Source organism: Crocodylus porosus, unplaced genomic scaffold (assembly GCF_001723895.1).
Source record: "Crocodylus porosus isolate Cpor-Errol unplaced genomic scaffold, CroPor_comp1, whole genome shotgun sequence".
In the NCBI taxonomy this organism is placed as follows: Eukaryota; Metazoa; Chordata; order Crocodylia; family Crocodylidae; genus Crocodylus; species Crocodylus porosus.
Genome location: NW_017728951.1, coordinates 55,328,768 through 55,346,980, shown reverse-complemented (window position 1 = coordinate 55,346,980; position 18,213 = coordinate 55,328,768). Strand labels below are relative to the sequence as shown.

At 47.8% G+C, this 18,213-nt stretch overlaps 1 protein-coding gene and 1 long non-coding RNA gene across 8 annotated transcripts in view; one reads left to right on the top strand and one right to left on the bottom strand.

Moving 5' to 3' along the window:
* The window catches only part of FAM35A (family with sequence similarity 35 member A), a 69,675-nt gene that overhangs the window by 18,639 nt on the left and 32,823 nt on the right, over positions 1-18,213 (top strand). For 5 of the 7 annotated variants that reach the window (XM_019555710.1, XM_019555712.1, XM_019555714.1 and 2 more), the window contains 2 exons: positions 1,962-2,156; positions 10,717-10,851. In XM_019555710.1, coding sequence (XP_019411255.1) covers positions 1,962-2,156; positions 10,717-10,851 — 330 coding nt within the window. The remainder of the gene's footprint in view (positions 1-1,961; positions 2,157-10,716; positions 10,852-18,213) is intronic. The other 2 variants (XM_019555711.1, XM_019555713.1) reach the window with 2 other exon arrangements.
* Positions 8,876-18,213, bottom strand: part of LOC109323999 — a 22,292-nt gene continuing 12,954 nt past the window's right edge. Inside the window, exon 3 of the long non-coding RNA XR_002104821.1 lies at positions 8,876-9,953. This is a non-coding gene — a long non-coding RNA (uncharacterized LOC109323999). The remainder of the gene's footprint in view (positions 9,954-18,213) is intronic.

The following is an 18,213-nucleotide window of genomic DNA, read 5'->3' as shown; positions in this document are numbered from 1 at the left end:
ACAGAATTTTATACTCAATCAATTACAGACGAGTAATATAGCTACGTTAATGTATTTATATTGTAAACAGCAATCATATTGATTTGGAAGGACTTATTTGAGGTGACTTTGCTGGACTTTTTGAAGGGTTCTTTGTTGGAGTCTTTTCAGGAGTCTTGGCTGTAGGTTTTTCTGGAGTCTTGTCTGCTTTCTTAAAGTGTCTAAGGACATTTGGATAGATATTCTCTTCTTTTGCTGCAGCTCATCTGGCTGCCCCCCCTGCGGTGAGGTGAGCAGTGCTGGGCTACGTTTTGGTGGTGCTGGGAGCAGGGACTATGAGCAGCCGTGAGAGAATTAGCATCTTGTCCAGCTGCTCCCCCATGGTGAGGTGGAAGGTGTCAGGAGTGGGGACTCTGCCATGCCACCACTTGTCCAGCTGGGGTGGAGGGGTGTGGGATGCAGGCACAGAGGCTCTGGGACCAGAGGTTATTCCCTGCTGCCACTTGCCCAGCTGGGGCAGGGAGCAGAATGTGCTGCACTGCCTCAGACAAGCAATGCACAGTGGAGTAGCTGCTCAGGCCTCCCTGCACATCCTGGATGAGCCGTGGTTTCACTCCGCCCTGGTGAGCGGTGGCAGGGCATGGGGCAGATGGAGCCAGAGCTGCTCCAGGCATGCAGCAGGGGTTATGGGGAATTTTAGGGTGGCTGCAGCCCCCACATAGCCACTGCTCTGCTGCCTGCCCTGTGCAGATCTGGGAGCACACGTCCTCGCCGTGCCCTGCAGATGCCACTGCTTGGCGAGGTGAAACTGTGGCTTATCCAGGAGGTGCAGGAAGGATGGAGCAGCTCCTCTGCTGCCCGCCGCTTGTCCAAAGCAGTGCCTCCACCTCATGCTTCCCCTGCCCCGGCTGAACAAGTGGCAACAAGGCAGAGCCCTTGCTCCCAGTATCTTCCACCCAGAGCAAGCTGTTCCTGCATTGCACGCCCCCACCCTGGCTGGGCAAGTGGTGGCACAGCATAGCCCCTGTTCCCAGCACCTTCCACCTGGCACACGGCCCCAGCCACCTCATGCAGATCTGCAGCAGCGCCCCCCACCCCCGCCCTGGACCTGCGGCATTCAGCAGCGGGAGCTGTTGGGCCCCCTCTCCGTGCCCCATCCCAGCCACAGCCACAATCTCTCCCTCACTGCAGGGGCATTGATCTGCCTTCCCACACCTCTTCCCTCCCCTCTCCCCCGCACCACCACAGACTTATTAGCTGGATGCAGCTGTGTTCAGTGTCACAAAGGCAAAACCAGCATCGTAACCTTGAAACAAGGTGTCAGTTTACAAATGTCATAAGTGCCATTTGACGAAACTTGAAATGTAAATAGAGGACTGCCTGTACTAGATTAGAACTCAAAGAAGAGAATATTAAATCTTTTGTTTTCCAAAATTTATTTAAAAAATAGTTATTTAAAGTAATTTTATTTGTATTGATGTTTATAGTTTTCTAATAAATAAATATGGAAAATTTAATTTGTACAGAACTCTACCAAATTTGAAAACAATCCTGGACTGAGAGGCTTTTATACTTTGTAGTACAATTTAGTGGTTACCATTAAAAAGTATTAATTTACTGAAATATCTTAGTTCTGTGAACTTGGAATACAGAAAACAACATAAAATTTGTCTCGGGGATAGCACATTAGTAAACAATGATGTAACATAATCATCTTAATCAAAATTGCTTTACACCTTACAATTTGGTTATTGTGTAAGATGCATTTTTATTTTCACATGAGTTTTGGGTGCATTTAAAATGGCACATATTTAGTGCTGGAATTCTGTCACAAAATAAAGCATAACTTTTCCACTGTTAAAAGAAATGGCACCTTGTACTATTTCAAAGGTGGACAAAGTGGTACAGATAATAAACGGTAATACTTAAGATCTTTTCTTGACTCCAGAAGTCCTTTGAGACTTACTTTAATATTTTTTAAGTTTCTCATGTAGTAGACGTTGGTGTTCTCCAGGATTTACTGGCGTATGTATCTTCAAAATTTACCTACCTCAGAGATCTTCCACGCATGCATCCTCAGAAATGGGATAATATACAGCATGTTCAACTAGACCAACTTCAGCAAGATACATTGATTCATTCAGTATTAAAAATCATCAGCATCTCCATACTAACAGGTTAGTTGACTTATTGAACTTAAACTGCCACCACATCATAATTACTTTGCTGAAACGTAATTAAATTCTGCTCTAGCAATTAGTATTTTTAAATAACAGTAAACTTTTTTAGTTAAACCAACATTTTTTCTTTTTTTTAATCGGTATTTAAATTTTAGATGCTGTTTCTGACCTTAGAACATTGATACTCTGTTAGGCCTCTGCTACACATTATACTTGTTACACAATTAACAAAATCACCCTGACATCTGCTGGGAGGGCAATATAACACTGCACAGGCAATCCATAAAGTTTTAGAGAGCGTTGACAGCTTCCTGGTGCAAGTGTTGGAGAAGCCAACTGGGTGCCATGCTATTCTTGACCTGCTGCTTACAAACAGGGAAGAATTGGGCAGCAGCAACCATGAGATGATTTGAGTTTAGGATCCTGAGGAAAAGAAGGAAAGAAAGCAACAAAATAAGGTCTCTGGACTTGTGAGAAGCAAACTTGGATTCACTCAGGAAACTGATAGGTAGGATCCCCTGGGAGGCCAATTTGAGGGGGAAAGAAGTCCCAGAAACCTGGTTGTAACTGCAAGAAACATTATTAAGGGTGCAGGAACAAACCATCCCAATGTGCAGGAAGACTAGCAAGTACAGCAGAAGACCAGACAGGCTTAGCAGGAATCTCTTAAGTGAGCAGAAACACAGCCAGGAAGCTTTCCAAGAAATGGAAACTTGGAAAGACAACTAGGGAAGAGTATAAGAATATTTCTCAGGCATGCAGGGATGAAATCAGGAAGCCAAAGTGCAATATGAATTGCATCTAGTAAGAGACATGAAGTGTAACAAGAAGGGTTTCTACAAGTATGTCAGCAACAAGAGGAAGATCTGGGAAAGTGTGGGTCCCTTACTGGATGGAGGAGGCAGTCTAGTGACAGATGACACACAAAAGTCTGAAGTACTCAATACCTGTTTTACCTCATTCTTCAGAAACAAGGTCAGCTCCAGGACCACTGCACCTGGCCGTACAGTTTGTGGAGGAGATGGAGTAGTGAAAGATCAGGTTAGGGACTATTTAGAAAAATTGTGTGTGTACAGGTCCATGGGGCCAGGCACAATGCACCTGAGGGTCCTAAGGGAGTTGGTCGATGTGATTGCAGAGTTGATGACCATTGTCTTTGAAAACTCATGGCCATCAGGATGGTTGGAAAAAGGCAAATATAGTGTCCATCTTTAAGAAAGGGAAGAAGAAGGATCCAGTGAGCTACTGGATCCAGTCACCTCATTCCCCAGAAAAATCATGGAGCAGGTCCTCAAGTAATTCATTTCTAAGCACCAGTTAGAGAAAGTGATTAGGAACAATTAGCTTTGAATTCACCAAGGGCAAGTCATGCCTGAGAGCCACATCTGATCCTCCCCTGAAGTTCAAGAGCTGGACAACAGGGAGTAGGTGCGACTGCTGAGCAACCTGGAGTGGAGGTGAACCCCCTGCACCACTGAGCCACTCCGGCTTTCTCTGTGGGGAGTATGCCCTGGGGTAAGTAGCACAGCTGCAGTCCATGCCCCAGCAGCCCAGCGCCTGATCCAGCAGTTCCAGAGAGAGAGAAGGAGGGAGGAGGGCGGGCTAAGGATGTGCTCCCTGCAGGGAAAGCCAGAGCAGTGGGAGGGTGCTGTGCTGCCTCAAGGAGAAGTGGGCGGGGCTTCAGCCGATTTTTTTGGAGAACTGCAAGTACCATGCCAGTGAGCTGCATGCAGCTCATGAGCAGCGGTTTGGCCACCTCTGTAATATAGCTTGATTTTAGCAAGGCTTTTGATACCTTTTTGTAGCATGTTGGAGTCCCAATGGCAGCCATGATGCCCCCTGGTGGCTCTGTGACCATGAGCTGCTCCACCCCAGGCTGCCTTTCCTTCTTGTCCACCATGCTTTGGTTAATAAAAAATAGGGAGGCTGCCCATGGGCCTATGCATAGGCCCCAGTCCAACTGGAGCCTGCCCTGGGTTGCCCCAGCACCCTACTGGCCTCTACTAGTCCCAGACCCTTCGCTGGGCATCCTTATGACTGTGCTGCAGCAGGGCACCTAAAGCCTTGGGGGCTAAATGCGCAGCTCCAGTCCTCCCCTACACCATGCTCCAAGCCTCACTGGTGTTGCAGTAATGATATTCTCCTGTCAGGGCTTCGGCCTCTGCCCCTTTATTCTAGAAGCTAGGAGCTCTTCACCCTGTGGCTGCCAGGGAGAGACTAGCCTGCTAGCCCAGCCTCAGGCTTGTATCCTTCCAGGGCCCTGACCCCTTCTGGTCAACAGGCTGGCTGCAGGTGCCTGCTAATTGGCTTAATTGCCCTATAGTCTTGGCAACCTTCAGCTAGTGCACTCTGCCTAGCTTGCTGCTGCTTCCTTAAAGGAACAGAGAGCCCCAGGTGTTCTGTTGCACATCTCCCACAATATTTGTGCAAACAAGCTAAGGAAGTATGAGTTGGATGAATGGACTGTAAACTATATAGAAAACTGACTGGATGGTCAGACAATAAGGTTAGTAATCAATGGCTTGATGTCTAGTTGGTAGCCAGTTTCAAGTGGACAGCTTCAGGGGTCAGTCCTAAAGTCAGTTTTCCTAGAATCATAGAAAATTAGTGTTCACAGAGTCATAGATTCATAGATGCTAGGGTAGGAAGGGACCTCAGGAGATCATCTAGTTTTGTTCAATATCTTCAGCAATGATCTGGAAGATAGGATGGAGTGCACCCTCAGCAAGTTTGCAGATGATGCCAAGCTGTGGGGAGTAGTTGATATGGTGGAGGGTAGGGCTAGAATTCAGAGAGACTTTGACGAATTGGAGGATTGGACCAGAAGAAATCTTATGAGGTTCAGTAAGGACAAGTGCAACATCCTGCACTTAGGACGGAACAATCCCATGCACTGGTACAGGCTCGAGACCAACTGGCTAAGCAGCAGCTCTGCAGGTAAGGACCTGGGAGTTATAGTGGGCAATAAGCTGAATATGAGCTAACAGTGTGCCCTTGTTGCAGAGAAGGGTAATGGCATAGTACGCTGCCTTAGTAGGAGCATTGCTCTCAGATTGAGAGATGTGATTATTTCCTTCTATTCAGCACTGGTGAGGCCACATCTGGAGTGCTGTTTCCAGTTTTGGGCCCCCCACTGTAGAAAGGGTGTGAACAAATAGGAGAGAGTCCAGCAGAAGGTAATGAAAATGGTTAGGGGGCTGGGGCACAAGACCTCTGAGGAGAGGCTGAGGGAACCCATTAGTTAGTCTGAAGGAAAAACTGCAAGGGATTTAATAGCAGCCTTCAGCTACCTGAAGGGTAGTTCCAAAGAAGATGGAGTTAGTCTTTTCTCAGTGATGGCAGATGACAGAACAAACAGTAATGATTTCACATTGCAGCAAGGGAAGTTTAGGTTAGACATTAGGAAAAATGTTCTCACTAGCACTGGAACAGGTTACCCAGAGAGGATGTGGAATCTCCATCCTTGGAGGTTTTTAAGACCCAGCTAGACAAAGCCTTGGCTGCGATGATCTAGCTGAGGATAGTCCTGCTTTGAGCAGGGGGTTGGACTAGATGACCTCCTGAGGTCCCTGATTTTCTATGATTCTCTGAACTAGTTAATCGTGCAGTAAATTTAGACTGGCCACATGTACTAGGTAATATATGACTATAGCTGATTGGCTCTTTTTATAGTCGCATAAAAGTAGTGCTTGAAAATGTGTAACGATTTATGTGGTTTCTATCCAACTTTAATTTGAATATGTAGCAGGGCCCATAGATTCACAAAATGTGATTCTTTAGAAACTCCAGTGTGGTGGTCTTGGTGATGCAAGGAGAGCTTGCTTGTGGAACTAGCAACATAGAGGTAATGCATGTTCTCCCAGTGGTGTTTTGAAAAATGAGGTTCATGGATTTTCAGAGTGGTATGGCCTCATTCCTTCATATTAACCCAGTGGGGTAGAGAGGTTTGAGTGCCAGGCTCTTTCCCCCTCCTGTGATGAGTACTGGCCCAGAATTTGTGAGGTGGAGTAGAGCTGCAATTGGCCCCAACTTCCTGACCAGTGGAGAGTTCTAAGAATGGGATCTTGAGGAATGGAAAATCAAGACCTTAGTGGTATGCCTGAATCCCTGGGTAGAGGTTCAGTGGTACTGCTGAGGGTACCATGAGGTGGAAGGAGAGTTTCCAAGTGCTGTGGGTGAGGACAATAGGCCAGTTCTAGGGGATGGGGGGGTGTATTCAAAGTCCTGTTGAGGATGGTCTTTGCCCTGCAGTGTAGTTCTGTGGGCTTCTGTAGGTAGTCCTACCCTGATTGGTACCTGATGAAGGCTGATGTGGGTAGCCCACTGCTTTTCCCATGGTGTTTTGCAAAATGAGACTGGACTTGAAAACCCTGTCCCTGCATGGGTGTGTAGGTAAGGCCCTGGTGCAGGCTGAAGAGAGTACCCCTGGCTGTAGTGTCCCATTGGCAGAGGCTGTTATAGGTACCCTTTAGGGAAGTGCAGTAGGAGACCACCTTTCTAGACAAGAGTCTCTTCAATGAGTTGAAACTCAAAAAGGAATCCTATAAAAAGTGGGATTAAAAGTGGAATTGGTCATATTATTTCGGAATAATATAGGTGTATTATATGGGTGTGCAGGGAGAAAATTAGGAAGGCCAAGCCAAGATTTCTGATGCAACTGGCAAGGGACATAAAAGTAATAAAAAGGAATTCTGTAAGTATTTCAAGAGGACGACCAAAGAAATGGTAGGCCCCCTACAGAATTTAGTTATGGATAATGCAGCAAATGCTGAAGTATTTAATGCCTTTTTACTTCAATCTTCACAAATAAGGGGCAACTACCAGATGAGTACAGTTGGCAGAAAAGATAAGCGAAGGAGACATGCAGCCTAGAGTAGTTGAAGTAAATGAGGGATTACTTAGAAGCTAGACGCTTTCAAAAAGGGAATGAATGAATTCTTGGAGGAAAGATGCACCAGTAGCTATTGAGTATGGGAATTTAGGTACAGCCTCTGACTCAGAACTTTTAAACCTTAAGGCTAGAGACAGATGTTACACATAAACTGATTTAAGTGATCAGAAACTGGTTTAAACCTGTAACAGAATAGATGTTCAGTGCACATAAACCAGTTTGAAAATGGCTGAAACAAGTTTGAGATATACCTGGTTGATTGTAGTATGATTTGACTCAGGCCGGTTTATCCATTGTCTGTCCCAGACCCCTTCCTGGTTTAAGTTAAACCAGAATCCTCCAGCATCCCAGCATGCTCTCTGGCCTGGGCAGGGCTCTCTGCTGCAGGGCTGGGTCTTGATGACAGGGCTTTCTGCTGCAGGGCTGCTGGGTGGGACTTTCAGCTGCAGGGCTGATCCTTCCTCTCTGGTCTCTAGTGCAAGCCAGGGACCAGCCCAAGCAGAGACACTGGCCGGCATAGCCCCATTAAGGTGAAGTGGGTAGGGAGGAGGTTAATACTTCCCTCCTTCCCTTCCTCCATCACCACAGCCAGGGTCTACTTGTTTGCTGGGGAGCAAAGGGGAGGGTGCTGCAGCAGTGGTCCCTGGGGCTGGCAGACCCTGGCTGCAGGGCAGAAGGGATGGAGGAAAGAATTAACTTTTCTCCCTGCCACCTTCAACTTAACAAGGTCATGCCAGGGCTCTGTTTGGTGGAGGGGGGAGGGAACTCTTCCCCCTCCACTTCCTCCCCTCAGGGTGGGAGGGCTTTATGCAGCACTGGAGAGGAATTCCTGCTCCTCCTCCTGGGGTAGGAAGGGGACTCTGCGAAGCTGCCCAGCCCCTAGAGGGGGACTCTTCCCCTGCTCCTCCCCCACTGCATGGCAGGGAGGGGGCTCTATGCCAAGCTGCCCAGCCCCAGAGGGGGGCTCTTCCCCCCCCCCACTCCCCCAGTCTGTGTGGCACTCCTCAGCTCAGCCCAGCCCAGTCCAGCTGGGGCACAGGGAGTAGCTGTAATGGAGCTGCAGCTGTTAGGGGTGGCTCTGCCCTGATGGCCCAGACCAGCCTCACTTAGCTCAAGCCAAGGCAGCCGTATGGCCTGACCAAGCTGGGGGGGGGTAGGGTAGGGTAGGGTAGGGTGGGCCGGCCCACCCCAAGCAGCTGTGGCTCCCAAGCAGCTGTGGCTCAGTGACTGGGATGTTGAGCCCTATCAGCATATGCAGCCTGGCCTAGCCCAGCATATAAACAACAGGTGCTAGCCAGGCTGGCTCAGAGATGCCGCGGGGGTTCATGGGGCTCTTGCCAGCCTCATTGATGGGTGGCTACTGGGCTCTGGGCTCACTGGCCCCTCTGAGCCAGCCCAGCTAGCCCATTGCCTGGCCAGCCACTGGTTGCACGCTGGGCCAGGCCAGGCTGCACTCACTGATGGCTCAACATCCCGATCACTGAGCCGCAGCTGCAGGGGGTGGCCCCACCCAGATCATGTGAATGCCTTGGCCAGGTCTGAGCAAAGCTGGTCTGGGCCATGGGGGCCAGGCCAGGAGCACCACACAGAGCTGCCCTCCCTACCCCATGGGGGGTGAGGAGAAGGGGCAAAAGCCCTCCTGCAACACTGAACAGCCCCCCCGCCCACCCTGTGGGGGAAGGCAGGGGGCAGAGGAGTTTCCCACTGGGGGAAGGCAGCCTTGCAGAGCCCCCCTTCTCACCCTGTGGTGGTGGGAAAAGCGCTTTCCTTTGGGACAGCCTGTCATAGAACCCCACCCCGCAGCAGTGGCAGAGCAGCAGAAGAGTCCCCCTCTGGTGCTGGGCAGCCCTGCAGAGACGCCCTTCCCACCTCTCAGCAGCAGGGGGAAGAAGGAGGGGAACAGTCCCCCAGCACCAAACAGAGCCAACCTCCCCGCCCTGCAGCAGTGGGGGAGAGGGAGGTTGGGGAAGAGTTCCCCCTGCAGCCATGTATGCCAGGATTGCTCCCAGTTATCAGGGATCAATGGGGTGGACAGAGTGCTCCCCTCCTCCTCCTCCTCCTCTGCCACAGCAGTCTGGTCAGGCTCCCACTTCCCCCACCTTCAGCACCCTGCAGGTGAAAGTCAGGGTTTACTAAGGCTTGCCTGGGTCTGGCCATGCCTCCCTTCCTCACCTCAGCTTCCCTGTGGAAGTGGGGGCTGCTCTAGTGCCCCCGGGCTTCTGGTTTGAGCCACTGCAGGCATGTGCCAAGCATCTATCCATTTGCAAACAGGTTCACTCTGCAGGTGAGACTAACCTGCAAAGATTGAATCATTTCAGGCACTTTGAATGTCTGTCCCTAGCCTAAAGACTTCAAATAGGAAAGGAACCAGTGCTCATACCCTGTTTACTCTGTTTCAGCACCCACTCTCTGCCACTGTGTGACACAGGGTATTGGCCAAGATAGACCAATAGTGTCACCTAGTAAATGGCAGTTTTTATGTTGCAAGTCAATAGGTCTGGATGGGATGCACACTAAGCTAGTGAAGAAATTGGCTGAGGTAATTTCAGAGCCATTGGTTATCCTCTTTGAGAACTTGTGGAGGTTCAGTGAGGTCTCAGGTTACTGGAAAGGGGCAAATATAGTACCCATCTTTAAAGAAAGGACAGGAGGAGGATCTGGAGAATTACAGACCTGTCAGTCTGACCTTGATACCTGAAAAGATAATGGACCAGGTCCTCAAGGTCTTCAACCAGCTATATACCCAGGTGATGGTTATTATATCCAGATCATAATTCTTTAGCTTGCTTATGAGAATGTTATGTGGGGAAGCTTTACTAAGTTATGTGACATCTGCCTCCCTTAGTTGCTAGGCTAGTTATCGTGTCAAAAAAGAAAATTAGTTTGGTTTGGCACTGTCTGCTCTTATCACTTTGTTATCTTTTAGATCTTGCAAACTGATTGTTTAATAATTGGTTTCAGTATCTTCCAGGGGATTGAAATTAGGCTGTTTGGTCTTTAATACCCTGTGCCAGCCTATTTTCCTTTTCTATATTTATTATATTGCCCTTCTTTAGTCCTTTGGGTCCCAGTCTTTCCTCTGTGTACCTCTGGTACAAGAGATTAATTGTTCTTGAGATTACAGCTAGTTAATGAAGCTCTCCAGCATGAATTTAATAGACACTGAAGATGTAAATACATCTCTCTCGCCTAAATACCATTTGAGATATATATTTACCTATCGTGCCTCTTGTTGCTATCTTTCCATTAAAATTAATTTTACGTATCTATTTGAAACTAATATTCTTTCTCATTCTCACAAGAAAAAATTGTAGTTTCTTTCTTCCGCTCGTATATAAATCATATATTGTAAGACTGTGTCTAATTATCTGATTTGATCTTTATTACCACAGGTATTTTCACATTTTACAGAAGTTCACAAAATTATTATCAGAAGCAAATATTTTGGGGGGTGATATCTTTTATTAGACCAACTGCATAGCTGGGAGAAATTTCAGGCAAGCTTTCAGGCACAAGATACCCTTCCTCAGGTCACTTCAGGGTACCTTGAGCTCATAAGCTTGTCTAAAATCTCTCCCTACTGTGCATTTAAGAGACCATCACAGCTACATCACTCCAACATTACCACAAAATTAATGACATTCATATCATTTGAAACTTTTTCAGAAGCTGTGTACAGTTATAAGGGAGAAAAGCAAAGAAAAGTTATTCTAACAGTGGAACAGGTCAGCGATCAACCTTATATAATGGTACTGTGGGGTGCAGGGGCAGCCTGGTACCCTCAACTACAGAAGAAAAAAGGTACGTATAGCTAAACTAAATGGACAGTATCTGGTGGAATAACATTTGTATACTCTGCCATTACAGTCAGGAGCATAAGAAGGAGAAAATATAAGCCTCTCTGCAAGGTATGAGTGAAAAATAGAAAAGATACGTTGTACATGCTTCTTTTAATAGTACTTAAGCATTCAGTTATAAAATATTTAATTCAAGATTTGTGTGGCCCTTGGTTCTACTGTGATGACATATTTTGCAGTGTTAGATGTCTAATGAATTTCCTTTACTTGAAAATTGTCGTCAGCAACAAAAATTACAGTGTCCTTCGTTTTCAGAGTCTTAACTGTTATGATAATAAAGCAGGAATATTTATAAAATGTGAATGAGATTTTATCAATCTACTTGTGTTATATTATTGCAAAACCGTAAAAGAGAGGTCTTTAGAAGTGTTCTGATATCTCAATTTACCTTTTTCCTTGATACTTTTATTTTGGAAACTGTAGCTTAATTTTTTTTTAAAGGCCCAGCATGTTCCCTAGTTTTTCCACTCTTTAATTTCCAGAGTACATCCAGTGTCACCACATTATCAGACTCCACACAGGGGCTATTGGTTCCATTCACTAAGGCTAGGGACAGCCATTCAGAAAGCCTGAGCCGGAATTAATTCAGTCTTTGCAGATTAGTCTAACCTGGCTAGGCAAAATCGCTTTGTAGCTACACAGACATCCCAGAAATGCAGCCACATGCCTGCAGTGGGTCAGGCTAGAAGCTGGGGGATGCTAGACCAACCCTCCCTTCCCTTCCCCAGGGCTGACTTAAAGGGAGCATGGCCAGGCCCCAGCAGCACACTGTGATTAGGGAGGAGTCCCCCCTCCTTGATAACAGAGCATTTATCAATTCTGTTATCAGCATTTAGCACCCCATAAGAAAACAAACCCTTGCTGAGCAGTTGAAGCTCTTAAACAGTGTTTTCCAAAGGAAGTAATGCAGGGACATTACCAACTGAGCTGTTGATTAGCTCCAAAAGACCCTAACCAAGCACTGTCCTATCTGCCTTACATAGCACTAGCTAGCATACCACATGCTGGCTACAGTCTGTGCTGTGGGGGAAAGGAGAAAGGGATCTCTGCTTAAGCAGCAACTGGTGAGAAGGGGAGGGGGGCACAGGAAAGCCAGCAGACCCTGCTGTGCCTGCAAGTCTCTGTTGGAGCTTCAGCCAGGAAGCAGAAGCCAGTTCTGCTGTGGAGCAGAGCATCTCGCCATGCCCAGAAAGCATACCAAGATGCTGGGGGAGTCTGGTTTAGCATATACCACAGTGTCTGGGACAGACATTGCATAAACCTGTTGGACCCAAATCAGTTAAGTCTGATACTACATTCAGCTAGATTTATCTCAAACCAGTTTCAGCCATTTTCAAACTGGTTTATGAGCACGGAACATCTCTTCTGTTACAGGTTTAAAACAGTTTCTGATCACTTAAACCGGTTTATGTATAATGTCTGTCTCTAGCCTAATTGACTGAAGGTATCCCTGTTAAGAATCTCAAGCCCTACATTTTGCAGTTGGCTATTACTGATTTACTGCTGGTTTTACTGGTGGTTGTTTATATAATGTGTAGAAACGGATTTTTGAGTTAGTTACCTGTAGTTCATATTTCTAATCAGTAGTTATTTTAGGGTATTATTTTGCAGAAACTGAAGTACAGAGTGCATGTCCCCCAGAAGTCAGTTTAAAGTCAGTATATTATAGTGTACTTGACATTATTTAGTATTTGTGGTTATGATTTTAATGAAAAGTGCAGAATCTATCATATATAACAGGATTGTCCAATTTCTGAGTACCCAAGGGCCACATGCTGTGCAAGCCACAGGTAGGCTTTTCCATTGTGCTGCACTACACTGTGTGAACTGCCCCAAGGGACGGGCAGAAAGCTGAAATTGCAGGAATAAGGGGAACCTGGAGACCCCTGTGTAAATTAACTCTTTGTAGGCTACCAGTTGAACAGACCTTACCTACAGTATACAAGATGGGCTTAAGAAGCATTTTCCCTATAGCTCTAGTGTTCTGGGGGCCAGCATGCTGAAAAACTTTTAGGATCTTATTCCCACTAGTCATTAGACGTGTGTAAAGTGGCAGGTATTCGATTCGTATTTGGCCTATTTGGAGGCACAGTGATTCAATTTGGTGATTTGAATCACTTTGCTGATTCGATTCCGCCAAATCGGATTTGGAGATTCGGCCGCAGCATATAATGTGGAATCACTAAAACACCTACAACTTTGTCTTTTTTTTTTTTGGATTTGGATGAAAACAGCAGAGATGGTAGTCCCTTCTGAGGGCATAAAGCCTGCCAAGTTTTAAGGAGATAGGTGCAGGGGTTTCTGTGAAAGTGCCCCTCAAACTGTTGAAAGCAAGAGTATGTGCTGTATGTGCTTTTCCTGGGTGGAAGGAATACTAAAGCAGCCAGAGGCTTGTATGCAGGCAAGAAAGCCAGTCAGTGAAAATGGAAATTGAGGTGTTGGGGGGCAGGGTGAGGGACAGGTGGGGGGGCAGGGAAGGGGGTGTAGCAGGTAAAAGTGGAGAGGTTCCTGGGGAGTCAGAAGTCAGGCAGGTTATAGTGTGTCATAAATCCAATGTCTATATTGAGTCCATGAGTTTTTGTATCTAGGAGGTTGATGAAGTGAAGTTCATAGGCTCATCTGTGAAAAGTGTTTTGTAAATTTAAACAAGCACAGAACCTCGGTAACCTTATCACCAGAAGCAAACTTCCTATAGCCCAAAATACACCGAATGGATGCAGACCATGCCATGACAAGAAATGCAAAACCTGTCAACATAAATCCAGTACCCCGACAATTACTGCATCCCCACAACAGAGCCATTACCATTCATGGATCTTGGAGCTACGCTTCTAAACACAATTATATATCACATCCAAAGCCCCAAATGCCCTAATGGAAAATACATAGGAGAGACCAAACAACAACTGCACACCAGAATGAATGCACACTGAAAATCTATTAAAGACAAGAAAACCCAATTACCAGTGGGGGCACATTTTTCACAAGAAAGCCACCCTCTCTCCATTCTCTCAGTCCTGATCCTCAAGGGAAATATACAAAAACATCTTTTGTAGACAAGCCTACAAACTTCATAAATCTCTTGGATATAAAAAAATCATGGACTCAATATAGCCGTTGGATTTGTGACATACTAATACCTGCCTAACATCAGACTTCCTAGGTACCTCTCCACTTTTACCTGCTACATTCCCCTTCCTCCCAGCCTGTCTCTCACCCCTTGATGCCTCAATTTACATTTTCGCTAGCTGGCTTTCTTGCATGCATTGCATGCCAGCATTTGACTTCTTTACTATTCCTTCCATCCAGAAAGAGTCCACACATCAACTATTGATCCTTCCTCAGCCTGACAATTGGTTTTTAAACCTGAAAGCTTGCAAGATATATTTCTCCAACTGTTCAGTTGGTCTAATAAAAGATATTAGATTGACCCAAAGACCCTTGTCTGCCTTGTGTGTGTTAAGGCAAAGCGGAATGAATGCAGCAGGATGGTAGCCTGTAACAGGGGGCCTTCCCGGTGCCAGTTAGTTCTCAGTCTGCCCACCTGGTTCCGGTCCAACTGCCCGCCCCTCTTTTCCCTGCCACGCCTTGATGGAAAACTGATACAGATGTTACCCAGGTAGGAGGCTGCCCATTTAGGCTCATGATGTCTAGAGGTGACATCAGTTCCACAGCTCTGTACTTCTACACTGTGGCCCATGTCTCCCAGATTGCATCCTTCAGCCATTTCGCTGTGGTCCCCTCTCTCTGGAACCTTTGGCTCCCTCTTAGGTCCTGGCCCTGCCTTCAGGCCAGTCAGAGTCCCAAGCCTCTTGCTCTGGACATTCCTCACAGTGGGCCCCTTGCCTTTTGACCCCCCACCCCTGTGGGTCCTGGCACCAGCACGGACTAGTCGAGGGTACCTCAGGTCAGATCTGAGCTGCCTGCCTGTTCTCACTCTCACAACTCCACTGCAGCCAGTAAGCCTCAGGCCTCTCAAAGATCTTACAGGTTTGGTCTTTCCCCAGCCAGGACTGTATATTCATGCGTGCAGTGGCTATAGGTTATCAGGCATCTCCTACCCACCTTTCACCAGGGAGGTTCACAGTCCTGGCAGTTCCTGGGGCTGCCGTGCCACTGGCAGTCCCACCAGGCCTTCCTACCCTGGCAGGGTGCAGTTTTAGGTCATGGCCAGGACCTGGGGCCTCCTCCTTCCCCATAGCCCCAGCCCATGCCTCCAAGTTCGTCCTGGCATGGGAGCTCAGCAGGGAGATGTTCCTCCCTGCTGGCTGGTGAAAAATCGAACTCCTGTCTCCAGCTCTGAGAGTGGGGCATTAAATCATTGTGGAAGGAACTAAAGGAAGGAAACAGGTGCGGAGTGAAGAGGGTGGCACTCACTCCATCTGCATATGGAGCTTGGGGAACCCCAGCAATGGGAGGTTGACCTTCAGGAACACCAGTTGTTCCATCAAACCAGGATCCAGGAAGGTACAGTGGGGTGTCACAACATCCCCAGCAATGCTGAATACCCTCTCGCTTGGAACGCTGGTCAGTGGACTGGACAGGTATTCCTGGGCAACTGAGGCCAGATCCTTACACATCTAGCTGTGTGTTGCTCGACATCACAGTGGCATCTCATCCTCGGCGAGATGGGTATCCATTGAGGCCTCTGCACTACCTGCCGGATGGTGGGGTCTGGTGCCTCAGGACCCCAACATTAAAGCCATGCCCTTGGCCCACATTGGCAGCGGCTATGGAGGAGGAGATTGGCTGGTGCTTGGAGAGCTGGCATGGGACAGTGGATCCCCCTCTTCCACGTGCCCACATCTGTGCCCTTCTTCTTCCCTGACTGTTCACCAGCTCCACTGTCCAGTGATCAAGGAGTTTGCTGCTGCAGATGCTCCCCTTCACCCTTGGGTCACACATGCCCACCAGCACATGAACTGTACTGTACTGCAACAAATCCAGCCATTTTTTGGTGCCCTTCTTCAGCTGCTTCACCAGTGCCTGCACCTTTGGTGAGCAGCTTGTCCCAGCCAAGAACATTGACCCCCTGGAATTTCTCCATTTGCTTCTCAAGCTCTTTCACTACAGGGATCACCTGGCTAAGAAAGGCATTGCCAGTGCTGAGGCTCTCAGTGGCCTCGAGGAACAGCTCGAGGACCACCAAGATCTGGGAGATGGTATCCCACTCAGTTTTGTTAAGGGGGTCTCTGATCCCAATCTCCTTGAGCAAGACCATCTCATGGATGGCTTTCTGTTGCTCATACAGCCTTTCAAGCACCAGGTATGTGGTGTTCCACCAAGTCTGTACTTCCTGCATGATTTTGTGCTGTGGGATGTTCAGCTCTGCCTGTTTCTCCTGCAGCATCTTGCCCCCCCAATGCTCCGGTAGAAGTAGCCCACCGCCTTCCTGAATTTCAAAATGAGCTGGCTGGTCATAGTAGTGACAGCATCATCGCCAGGAGCCCTGTTCCTCTCCAAGGCATTTCTGATTATGAGGTGGAACTTGTGTGCTACACGGTGGATGCCAACAAGTAGCGTCACGCACCATCTCGATCATATCGACACAGTTGTTTGTGACCACGAACACATAGATGAGCTCGCCCTGCCCAACAAACCACCCCTGCACCATGAGGTTCATGGCCCCCGTGATCTCTTTTGCTGTGTGGGACTCATCCATCACCTCCACTTCAAGGAGAGCCCACCGATGGCCTGGCTGATGGCACCAGTGCCCTGTGAGGGAAAGGTAGGCATGATCTCCACCCCGGCTGCTCCAGATGTCTGAGGTAAAGTGTAAAGCTACCTGCAGCCCTGTCTTTCACACCTCCTCCCTCAAGTACTCCTTGCATGCCTTATACAGGGAGGGCACCACTGTCTTTCTGAAGGTGGGGCATGTGGGCACTTGGTAGGATGGGGCCATGAGCACCATAAGCCACCTTACCCTGGATACTCAACAAAGGAGAAGGGCTGGCCAGCCAGAGCAAGCATCTCCCCAATGCTCTAGGTGACCTCGCTCACCTTGGGAATGCACCCTACCCCCTTTATCCCCACCTTTCCCTCACTGATCCAGGGTGACCTGCTTCTGCTTCTTGGGGACTTGGGGTTTGGAGTGAGAGGGGGACTTTTGGGGGGGCACACTACCACTGGTGCCAGGCTGAGGAGGAAAAAGGGCAAGGGAGTGCTGCCTCCTAAGATGTAGCAGCATCACTGTGGTGGTGAAATGTTTCCATCCTTGCCCTGGCTGATCTGCTTTCAGCAGTGCTGGCAGGTAGCATACCTCAAAATGATCCCACACTACACTACTCCCCCCCACCGTTTCTGGGTTGTGGGTGGGGATTCCGCCTTACCGCCCTCCTCAGCAGGCAGAGGCACAACAGGAGGAGGAGCTGAACCACTTGCCCCTACAATCTCCTTCAAGGTGCCTTCCCGAGAAGGAAACCTACCTCTGGGGGAACTTTGGGTGTGGAGCAAAAACTCAGATTCCTCTTTTCTTCCCCAGAATTTCCTTTGCTATGGCACTCAGATTCCCTGCTTCCAGATGCAGCTCCTTCTCTGGCACCAGAAGGCTTACACTGGCAACTGAAATTGGAGTGGAGAATGTCATGCTGCTGCTGGTTGTGGTTACTGGTGTTATGGGTGGTGCTGCAGGTGCAGACACAGCTCCTTGCTCTCACTAGCAGAAGACTCCTTGCTGCCAGGAAAGAGGGTGTGTTAATGGGTGTGGGGGGGTGGGACTTGCAGCTCTCCTTCTGCCTCCTCTCCCTTCCATTGCCAGAATACCTGTCACCTGCCTTTCTAGCATGCTTCATGATGTTTGGTATGCTGCAAAATGTGTGCGTGTCTGTGTGTAATATATGTTGTTCTTTCCTGCACAGTGATGACACACTATCAGGGAAAACACAGATTTCTTTTTGTGGAAAGGAAAAAAAAGGCTAATAAGAATAAAAAAGATAATTTGGGGGGAAGAATAAGCTGAAAGGAATGGATAACAATAAGGACTGTAGGCAAGGGTAAATAGGGAAGGATTGGATAGAACTTGGTGGCAAGAGACTTCCTAGTATCAAGCCAGAGCCCTTCAGATGCTGCTGCTAAACTTTGGAACTTTGGAGTTTGTTTCGACTCCATTTCTGTATCGGAGGAATTTACAAACATTAATGAATTAATTGTAAAAGTACTTCTGTGGGGTATGGTACCCTTTTTTACAAAATAAGACATTGGACACCAAAGCACTAAGAAGTTTCATAGATTTCATAGACATCAGGGCTGGAAGGGACCTCGGGAGATCATCGAGTCCAGCCCCCTGCCCAAAGGGCAAAAAGTCAGC